The sequence below is a fragment of the Vollenhovia emeryi genome, unplaced genomic scaffold (genome assembly GCF_000949405.1).
Source record: "Vollenhovia emeryi isolate VEMERY1.0 unplaced genomic scaffold, V.emery_V1.0 DF939240.1, whole genome shotgun sequence".
NCBI classification, from domain to species: Eukaryota; Metazoa; Arthropoda; class Insecta; order Hymenoptera; family Formicidae; genus Vollenhovia; species Vollenhovia emeryi.
The window spans coordinates 85,338-96,487 of record NW_011967126.1 but is presented as its reverse complement, the minus strand read 5'-3'; the positions used below and the strand labels follow the sequence as shown (position 1 = coordinate 96,487).

At 32.3% G+C, this 11,150-nt stretch overlaps 2 protein-coding genes across 2 annotated transcripts in view; one reads left to right on the top strand and one right to left on the bottom strand.

The window, feature by feature from the left end:
- Positions 1-2,049, top strand: part of LOC105560179 (short-chain dehydrogenase/reductase family 16C member 6-like) — an 8,073-nt gene extending 6,024 nt beyond the window's left edge. The window contains exons 5-8 of the mRNA XM_012009056.1: positions 439-658; positions 861-981; positions 1,539-1,673; positions 1,918-2,049. Of these exons, the coding sequence (XP_011864446.1) occupies positions 439-658; positions 861-981; positions 1,539-1,673; positions 1,918-1,990 (549 nt within the window). The 3' untranslated portion in view covers positions 1,991-2,049. The remainder of the gene's footprint in view (positions 1-438; positions 659-860; positions 982-1,538; positions 1,674-1,917) is intronic.
- A 914-nt stretch (positions 2,050-2,963) lies between these two features.
- Positions 2,964-11,150, bottom strand: part of LOC105560170 — a 13,958-nt gene continuing 5,771 nt past the window's right edge. The window contains exons 2-9 of the mRNA XM_012009048.1: positions 7,724-7,843; positions 7,496-7,613; positions 6,843-7,104; positions 6,582-6,698; positions 6,427-6,517; positions 5,765-5,898; positions 4,828-4,960; positions 2,964-4,760 (exon numbers count right to left, since the gene is read on the bottom strand). Of these exons, the coding sequence (XP_011864438.1) occupies positions 4,710-4,760; positions 4,828-4,960; positions 5,765-5,898; positions 6,427-6,517; positions 6,582-6,698; positions 6,843-7,104; positions 7,496-7,613; positions 7,724-7,843 (1,026 nt within the window). The 3' untranslated portion in view covers positions 2,964-4,709. The remainder of the gene's footprint in view (positions 4,761-4,827; positions 4,961-5,764; positions 5,899-6,426; positions 6,518-6,581; positions 6,699-6,842; positions 7,105-7,495; positions 7,614-7,723; positions 7,844-11,150) is intronic.

Here is an 11,150-nt window from a genome sequence, read left to right as displayed (position 1 = left end):
CTTAAAAAATGTATAATTATAAAATGTGTATACATATATACTGTATATATAATATTTTTGCAAGGGTCAGAAATTTTCTGAGCTAAGATTGGATTGTTATTTTAGTGAAACAATTCAATTTCAGAACTTCCAACAGATGTAAAAAATATTCTGCTAAACGCGACCAATGTTAACTTAATATTATTTAACAATATTTTCTGAATGTTGAATTGTAACGTTGACAAGACATTACAATTCAGCAGACATTAGACGTTTTTGCAATATCTTTTCAACGATGAATCTATAATACATTTCGTAACATTGATGCAACGTTGAGTCTACATTTCGTAACATTGATGCAACGTTGAGTCTACATTTCGTAACATTGATGCAATATTGCAATGTTGTAATGGAGCGTTTCTGAGATGTTGATTCAACATTTGTGTGCTGTATGGGTAGCAATACAAATTGGAAAAGTATATATACATATATATAATTAAATTTGTGCAATCTGCTGTTTACAAATATATGAAAAAATATTACTTTCAGATGTTGAAAGCATTCTTACCAAGTATGATCGAAAAGAATCACGGTCATATTGTAGCACTTTCATCACTAGCAGCGTTGGTCAGCCTTGCCCATGGAACGGTTTACTGTCCTTCAAAATGCGCAGTCCAAGGTAATTCATCCTAAAGTGATTTTAATATATGTATATCTAAAATGCAATGCTATATAAACACATATAAATTATGCGTGTGTACATGCGTGCGTGTATGCGTGCGCGAGTGTGTATATCACATAATATTTGTAATAACGCGCTGATAGCATAAAAATGTAATTATAAAATACATTTGCCTAACATATTGATATACATGTCGCAGCAATTACGGCAACTATGTTTGAAGAATTACGTATACTGTGTGATAGAAAATCTTCTATCAAATTCACTACCATTTACCCGTCCTTAGTACTTACTGGATTTCTTAAACAACACAATTTTAGGTAAGTTTATAACATACACAATCGTAGTGTCCCTAATGTGCGCCCGGCTAAAGGTCGGCGCTCAGTGGATTAACTTAACTCTTTCATTATTAAGCATGATAGAAAAAAAATGGTTCGGGACTTTCCGACTGAGATTTTTATAAGGAATAACGCTATGTACTTAGTGGGCGTTCTTTAATTAACACCCTGTATTCTAAAAACGTTCTTCTTTGTTATGAACATACGATTTCTATAATTGTAATAATCTATATATATTTATAGAATATTTGATTGAAATATTCTGAAAGTAAAAATACTTGCACTCCAGAAGAATATTCATAGAACTATGTGTGCTATCTGGGATGTGTTTTGCAATATCGCGCGCAATTCACTCATTTTACATATTGCCATATTCCACAAAATCAACTTTTAATTGTAATAGTATTACGTTTTTCATTGTAATAGTTCATTTACTTTTATTGTAATAGTTCTTTTTTATACATTGACAATTGTGTAATTAATGAGATATTTATGGTATTTTTTAGTGACAAATGATTCGATTTTGTTTGCTCATGTAGGCATCCATGGTTATTCAACAGATTTCTTATATTGTCACCACAGAAAGCAGCTACGTTAATAATTAATGCGCAAAGAAGAAATTATGAAAATGAAAGTCTACCATCATGGTCTTTGCCTTTCGTTAAAATAATGAGGTATGTAAAATACGGCAATAAAAATTAAGTTATAAAACATACAATTTATAATACTTAAATAGACGATGATGAAGATCCCAGATTAATTTTCTGTTCATACATATTTAACATTGAATAATCGGAATATCTTGTACTACGATTACTATTTCTATGTTTACATATAATACAATTTTTACTTCGGACATTTTCCCGATATTTATTATTCCTAGCTGTTACTGTGTTGAAATTATAATTTTTATTTCAGTCTTTTGCCCGACAAAGCAATAAAGTGCATACTGGACTTCGCGGGTATAACTGTAGTCCTTCCAAATGATTAAAAAATATCATATGATATAAGTTTCATAAACTTTATTATGTATTATAATATGTATATATATTTTTTATAGATATTTCTCAATATATTTTATATTCTTATATTGAGAAACATTAATTCACATTTTATTGTTTGTATGATATAACAACCAAATATTTTACATAAAACTATATGTTCACATTTATTAATATGCAAATAAAAAACAAAGAGAGATGCAGGAGCTGAAACTTTTATGAGCAGTTTCGTTGTACAATTTACTGTTAAAAAATTGTTAGTGATTAAGAGACAATTTTATATAAACTTATTATAATTTACTTTACTCTAATTTATTTTTTTTCTTTAATTTTACATATATTTGGTTAATAATAGTTTGATTACCTTTTATACAAATATTATTGCATAATCATTTTAATTATGATCTTCAATTTGAAAATATGTTATCTATCCAATATTGTTTTCTTTCGATTTGAGAAAATTATTCCTAAATAATAAGCACATATTTTTCTCGATTAAATTATATAAAATTGCTTCGTTCAAGTAAGGTTTTCTTCCTTTAACACAATATAATCTCGTTTCAAGATTTTCTCGGTGAAACTAAACATATTTTCCAAAGAAAAGTATTCTTTTTTTCCGTGCATAAGTCGAAGGTGAGCAGCAATGATCTCTTATTCGGATCATGCGTTTATACTTGTTGTTCTACCAATGTTAAAGAAGGATAAATGATACATTATGTGCATCATGCGTGAAACGAAACTCACCCTAAAACTTGGGGTGACCGCGATTGCGGTTATTCGCACACGGCTGAGGAAATGGCTCGTTCTTCGATAATCTCAATTCCAGAATTTGTTCGTGATAATTTTAGTTTAATAAAGTTTTTATTTTTAGAAATATTGCGATAGTTTAATTAATGTATTTTCATTCATTACTTGAAACGTTTTTTTACATATGTTTATAATATACAAATCTTTATGATCTATTCAATCTACAAATATATTTATGAAATATTTATTAAGGATTAAGATAAATCTTTAAAATGTTTCACGCATATTTTACGAATACTGTGTGCTGTCTGGGTACTTTCATTTTATTTTCAGAAAAATGAAATATATTTCGTATATCGACGATCTGAGTAGATCCTACCCCAAGTAATACAGTCTCGCTATATTTGCTGCGGCAGCAAAAATGTTACTAGTATAACGTCTTGCCAGCCTTAATTATAGCTATTTGGCAACATAAGTTATTTTGCTGGATTTTGAATTGCAAAAGCGTTGTAACAGCTAATAAAAAAGTAAAAATATAGCCATAGCTATTCTAGCTGTATTAATAGCTGTAAAGTCGCTGTTATAGCTATCAGAAAAACCAAAACTAGCTGCAGCCATTTTAGCTGCTCTAATTGGCATAAAATCGCTGTGATAGCAATAACAAAATAAAAATTCAGCCACAGCTATTTTAGCTGTATTATGGTGGTAAAAGTATTATGACGACTATTTAAAAAATCAAACCTAGCATCAGCCATTTTAGGGTTATGTAGAAATTGTGGATAGTTGTCTTTAATTCTCCAAGATGGAAAGAACACTATTGAGCGATTTGCAAAAGTTAAAAAAATTTAGAAAGAGTAGTACGTTTTATAGAAAAGTTGAACATCGTATGAACAAAACTAATGTTGTGGACTCTAATCTTGAAAAAGTTACAATGTTGGATGAAAAATAAAAAGTACAGCCAAATAGCTGGAATCTAGCTGTAATTTGTATATCACAACGAAAACAAAGTAAACGTGACAATCAATTTTATGTTATATTTAGCATGTATCAGCGGTGGTCAAGCGGACCCATGCGTTCATTTATGCGGCTTTAAAATTAATATACATATAAGGATTTGTATGTAGTTCTATATAATCAGTGTACTTATGAATTTGCGTCCGCGCTAATATACTTATATGTATATTATAGATTGTTAATTAGTAATAATTGATTTTTTTTATAAATATGATCTACATTTAAGTTTGGTGAAAGTTCCAGGTTGTCCAGGTTCAATCCTCGTTGAATTAAAACATTAAAAATTTTTTATTTTTTTTACTTTTTGTCAATTTAGAATTAAAATTTAATTTTTATTGCATATTTTATTGAATATTAATTAACATATAAAAAATATTCTTCGCTAATTTTAGTTTATCTTTATTCCGACTGGTGTAGTGTGTGGTTATTACAACATTATTACAGCAAAATAGTTGTACAGCCAAATGGTTGCGACATCGTTTTCAAAGTCTAAAAATGTTGTCCCATTTTTGCTGCTATAACTTTGCCAAAACATATCAATGATGTTGTGACAAAAGCTGTCTTAGACAAAAATGCTGCGGTTTAAGCTGCGAAAATGTTATCGTAGCTGTTTTAAAACCTCATGTGCTACTTGGGACAGATCTCCATTGTTCTGTGGATAGTTATAAGCTGTGCATAAGAAAATTAGGACCATCTAAAAGCATTAAAACATATTTAAATGTTTAGACACTGTTTATATTTGAATTACAGCGAGTATAAATGTCCAATTTCGATGTATCGCAAAAATCTAAAGTAATAAGTCTTTGATAACTATTGAATAGCTTCAATAGTTTTCTGTAACAACACATCTTATTTGCAAAAACAAAGTCTACATCTTTGAAGCGAAAATACTGTCATAAATAAAAAGCTTAAATGTCCTTACTACGGTGTTACTAAAATCGATCGTATTTATTGTATAGAATATATGACAGTGAAGTAAGATATCGAGGCCTTTATCAGCTGCAATTATAAACATTTTATTTGTTTCCATATGTAGGGTACTATTCTAAAATACTCAAAATGTTACCGTAGCAAAACCCTCAATAGACGCATCAAATACACCACCAACATTTAAATACAGTTCCTTTATTCCTGTTTGCAACAGGAACAATATCATTCTCTGTATATGTAACGGAGTTTTATACCATTGGACGTTATATCTATGAAATTAAATATAAATCTTCTAACTTAAAATACGAAGTTTCTTATTATAGTTTACTGCTTGAAACAGATTACTTTTCTAACAAATTCAACGTTTATGTTCAATATTTAATTTTATAAATATTGGAAGAACCTCTATACCAGGCCTACTGGTTAATAATTCTTAATTTTTTACAAGAGATCGCACTGGAAATAAGGGGTGGTTCACAGTATTAACTGATATGCCATTTTATTGCTATGACAGCAGCCTTCAAAACGCCACAGTTGTTTAAACGTTTACGAGTTAGCATCATATTTTTTTCGTGTGGTAAACTTGTCGAGTTTTGAGCCAAATAAATAGCACTGGCGGCACGTACTGCTTTTCTTGTTCAATCAAAAGAAAAACGCGAGTGAAAGCCATCGTATACTTGTAGAAACTTACGGTGACAATGTCCCAACGCAAGACGCTTGTGTGAGTTGGTTTAGATGATTCAAAAGTGGTGATTTCGACTTGAAAGGCAAAAAGCGCCCTGGTCAACCGAGAAAATTTGAAGATGCTGAATTGCAAGCATTGTTGGATGAAGACACTGCACAACCTCAACAACAATTGGCAAAAAAATTAAATGTTGGTCGACAAACCATTTTTGATCGTCTGCATGCCATGGGAAAGATCCAAAAAGAGGAATGCTTTTTCTGGCAAGACATCCACAAATTGGCGAGAAGATGAGAAAAATTTGAATAAAAACGTGGCTTTTCAATGAAAAAAATTAAGAATTATTAACCGGCAAACCTGGTACACTGTCTATCAAGAGAATATTTCTTACGCAGTAGTGAATACGCAATTATTGTGGTCAGTTACAATTTGCCCCAGAAAATTGCAGAAAAACATAAACGTGATACACACTAATACACATCCAATTGGTATTATGACGTTTATGATATTTTCAGACATTATTACCTGAAAAAAGCGAAGAAATATATTTTATGAAAATCACTTATCTCCATATGTGTACATACATTCCTACCAACATACAGAAGAAGGTCTTCTTCATTTTGACAGCTATAAGATTACAAGTGATTCATACACGTAAAAGATATTGCTATTGAGCATTGATTGCACGCCATAACCAATGAGAATGTCTGATTTTAACGCGAAGTTGTAAATAATGTTTTAAGATTATGTTTATATCCAATATTGCTTGTTAAAATTGTCGATAAAAATTTGGCAAATTTACATAGACATTATACAACATTTCTTAGTTTCTTACAATGGATAACTTGTATTCTACTCGTTATTTTTCTTTTCATAACGTTTAATATCTAAAATGTTCTGCCGTCTATCATTTATAATAATTTTTTGATAAATTTATAATATTAGTATACCCCCCCTGCTGTGTTCTTACCATCCTTAGTGAACGATATTTCTAAGAATTTCGGAACAATTTTTATTATACATATAATTATATAATATAACGATATGACTTACTTGAAATAAATTGAGGCTTAAACAAGCCACAAAACACAATAAGAAACACATCAGCATTATCTCGAATATTGACATTAAGTGTTTGTTCAGTCTTCGAAAAAAAAGATACTATTGTGTATAGGTATTGCATAAAAATTATCATCGCAGATACAAACTTTATAGCTTGCCGGTGAATGTCGACGGCATAAATTACACCTTCGGTCATCAAAATCATATTCTCGAACGTTATCTTTTGCCGAATATTTATATTTATAGCATGCTCGAGACGATAACTGTAAATAGTGTTATTATAGAGTAATTCATTAAATTATGTAATTTTTTAAATAAAACTATCGGCGCACACTTTCAGTGCGTTATTTAGAAAAATATGTTTCAAGTTGCATTTCTCATTGTTAAGATAATTTCTATATTTGTACCTAGCAATTCTAAACAATCCACAGTTATGATGAATACATGCAAGTAGTGTTGTATTACATCCTAATATTATAATCATCCCAACAGAAACAGCTACGCCCAGGTGCATTAAAATCAAATATAAATATTTTTCCTGATCGATAAAGTACTCCATCATAAAGATAAGATAATATGACCGAGATTCGTTTGCTGGTAAAGCAATAACAACTATAATTGTCCAATATTGAATTATCACACCAACAAATATTCCACTCAATCCCAATGCTAAAAAACGTTAGGTAAACAATTTTATTTACATTATTTTATATTATTTTTTCACTACTCGTACAGTATGAGACAGTTTTTTTAATTCGGGCAAAATTTAATTAATTCTACTGCGAGACTAACAATAAGAGCTACTTCCCTTTTCAATGTGCTGTAAAACACATTTGCTGTTTATCGCAAATGTATATGGTATATGTACACAAATACGGGGCATGTCCAAAAAGTAAGAGTAGGTACTCTTACTTACTGAACATGCCTCGTACTTCAATAGACTTATGCATGTAACAAAATCGTATAGAATCCGGATACTTAAATCGATTTTTACTACTCGATAGCTTATATGTTATATTAACAATGTGATTATATTCAAATTTCATAAGAGTTATCTTACTTAGAAGTATAACTGTATAACATTTTGCTATGTAGTCATATTTTTTTATGATAGCGATTTCATTTTTATCCTTTAATTTATTATGTATATGCTGAAGGTGCATCAGTAAATCCTTCACCTGTTATTTAAGCAATTTTTATATACATCAAAGTAAAGGTTTTGATTTAAAAGTTTGCCAGACGGGTGAGTTACCATATGGAGGATACTTCGTAAGCGATTACGACTTACATTTTCGATGTTACATCGGAACGTGATATAATTTATGATATAAACAACGAAGAGAGACGTAGAAGACAAAACTTTTACGAAGAGCTCCGTAGTACAATTTAATGTTAAAAACGTGGTTAGCTATTAAAATATAATTTTATTTTATTATATAATTTACTTCGCTTCAATTTTATATTTTTAACTTTAATTATGTTATATTTAATAATAACAAATATTATTGCATAATACAGAGTAAGATAAATAAAGCTGTAGCAAGAACTTGCCGTTTGATAGCTTACATAATTATGTAATCTTCGCACTGAGAAAAATATCCGATTAAATATTATAGAAGCGAATAATCCAATTACATAATGACAAACGGATATATCCAATTAATTGCACAGCCCCACAAAAAAAAATTTTTTTTGTCCGGCAGACCAGACTAGTCAATTCCTACGTATTTTGGGTCGCTGAATCCGAATCCGAGGTCAGAACCCAGATAGCACAGGTGATCCATATGAACTAAAAAAGAATTCACTTTTTTAAATTCTTTATGAATTACTTTATTCTATTCCAAATGAACTCAAATGTAGTTCTTTCCGGTAGTTCAAAAAGGACTCCATAGAAGTATACTTTTCGACTTCTTATAGGATCAAATTAAATGTTCTGAAGGAAGTCCTTTTCCTGTTCATAATGGGTTCGAAAAGAATTCCTTTTTGGTGTACTCAATACACAATTGTCTCCTCTATCATCGCACATCTGGCGGCTGAAAATCGAAGTAAAAACATCATCTGGATATCGATCATGGAATTTTTCACGTGAAAAGTTTCATGTGAACTCAGCAATTTCAACCAATGAAATCGTTGAGTTTGTGTGAAAATTTTCACTTTTTACGAGTTCACGCTAGAAGAAAAGATTTATGATCAAGCCCATGATCGACCTACCCACACCATTGTCATTTCAAGACCTGTATGGTTATATTCGGAAACATCACCCGAGTGTTCCCATGTATCTTATTTTATCCTTGTTGTTCACCGAATATTAAACAAGGATAAATGATGCATGTAGCACTCAGGTGATGTTTCTGAACGCAGCCTATGTAAGACCGTGGTTCGTTGTTTCCGAGAGCGTTATCCCTAGCCTGGACCTGGACTGCGAAAAATGAATCCTTATAGTGCTCCATTAGAATACAATCTAAAAATTATTTGTGATTCATTGCAAATTCTTATGGAGTATAATAAGAGTCCTTTTGGTATGCGAAAAAGGGCTCCAAATTGGTGACATAAAAGTGAGTTCTTTTGGAACTCTTAAGAATACATTTAGAATAGAAATGGGACAGATAAAGAATTCATTTCATAATTTGGGAATTCAAAAAGAATTCATTTTGGATTCTTTGTGCTATCTGGGAATTCTAAAGTTGGCTCGTTTTTTCTTCCTAACCTTAAAAAACATACTTTTTTGGTACATTTATGCCATAATAAAAAAACGTGAGCTAGTTTTTAAATTCTCACCGTGAATTCAGATTTAGAAAGTTACGTTACATAATACTTGACTAGATTTATCAAATTCAAAATGGTGGATCCAATATGGCGATGTTTATAAAATTGGTCCGATTCGCTTGAAACTTCCCAGGCAACCAGCTGACGTCGTAATGACGTTAATATAAGGTCAGTTGCTGACCTGTTCGACGTCAGTTTATGACGTGATATTAACGTAATGACGACGTGAGTATGTCTCGTCAAAATGACGTCAGATTAATGACGTTTACTTACGTCATTAACCTGCCGTAACGTGATTAACTAGACGTTTTATTTACGTCATAAATCATGTTGTAATACGTAATAAAGACGTAATATACACGGAGAAAAATAATTTGCTGACACAGCAGATTTTTTGGGATATAATTGTTAAATTGTGTTAAATCACATAGTCATCAAAAGTATATTCAGGTTATTGAGGTCTATCCATGATCCAGACAACTCGCTCTCGCATCATATCGGCTCGCCTTTTATACTAATACGGGACGATTTTTACTTACGAGAAAGACGCGCCGGTCGCCACGTCGCGGCAGTATGTGGTACTAGTGCTATCTATTCAGGAGGGAATCAGGTGTTATTTAAATAACGCCATTATGACGTCTTACTTACTTCTTCCAACTGACGTCACTCCAAAGACCAATAGTTACATCATATATGACGTATACTTATGGCGTATATACTGACGTCATTGTTATGACGTTTAAAATAACGTCAGTTTAGGTCATAGTCACCAATTAGTGACAAAAATCACGTTAATTTACGTCATTACGACGTCAGCTGGTTGCCTGGGTTGGTACTCGGGGGTTTTTAGGGTCGCTGATTACGAATCTTTTAAATGTAAGAGAGTACGATACCATAAAAAGAAGGAGTAATTTCTCAGTCGCAGTCGTATCTTTTTATATTTTATCTATTCATATTGAATTTTTATTACATTTTTTGTACTATGTTCATTTATATTTTATTATACTTTTTCTGTTTTCTACTTTATATATGTAGCAACACAACCCCAAATAGCACCGTACATCTTATGGACGTCCGTTTTACGTTCATTTTACTACCATACGTCCATGGACATAATAAGATCGTTCATTGTACATCTATACAAAGATATACATTGGATGTGCATAAACGGACGTCCAGTGGACATCCATTTAAGATTCCCTTTATACAGGGTGTCTGATGCAAAAGTAGCCACCTTGAAAATAGTGGTATACACCGTGGTGGGAAAAAACCTAGGCGCGGCGCGGGCGGCGAGCGCGGCAGCGAGCGCGAGCGACGGGCGACCCGAAACATAAACATAGTATCTCGCGCGTCGCTCCACCTCCCGCTCATCGATCGATTTTCTTAAATGCCTTCCGAGTCCGGCCTACCGTCTCCTGCATCCTCATTCGCTCAAACGTGTAAATTTATTACTCGATAACTATTGTTACTTTGTACCGCGGTACATAATATTTCTCCTTTGTTTAACCCAATCTACCACTATTTTCAAGGTGGCTACTTTTGCATCAGACACCCTGTATAACTAATTTATGGATATACAGGGTGTCGAATTCGATATGGACGACTCCAAAGATTATAGTAGATTGGGTTAAACTGAGAAGAAAAGTTATATACCATTTTACAAAATCCGTAATTATTATCGCATAATTAAGAAAAACGTCTGAGCCAATAAGTGCACGGAGGAGCGGAAGGCCGGACTCGGCAGACATGCAAAATGGTGTATTATTCTCCTACCACCAGAAAAACTTTTTCGGCACGGTGTCATATGTCGCGCGTTCTCTCGCTGCGCGCCGTTCGCCCGCTCACCGCTCCCTGCTCGCCCCCGTCTCTCATCGATCGATGCGTGACTCCACCTCTCGCTATCGATTCTTGAGAGATGTCAACAAACACACCATTTTGCATGTCTGCCG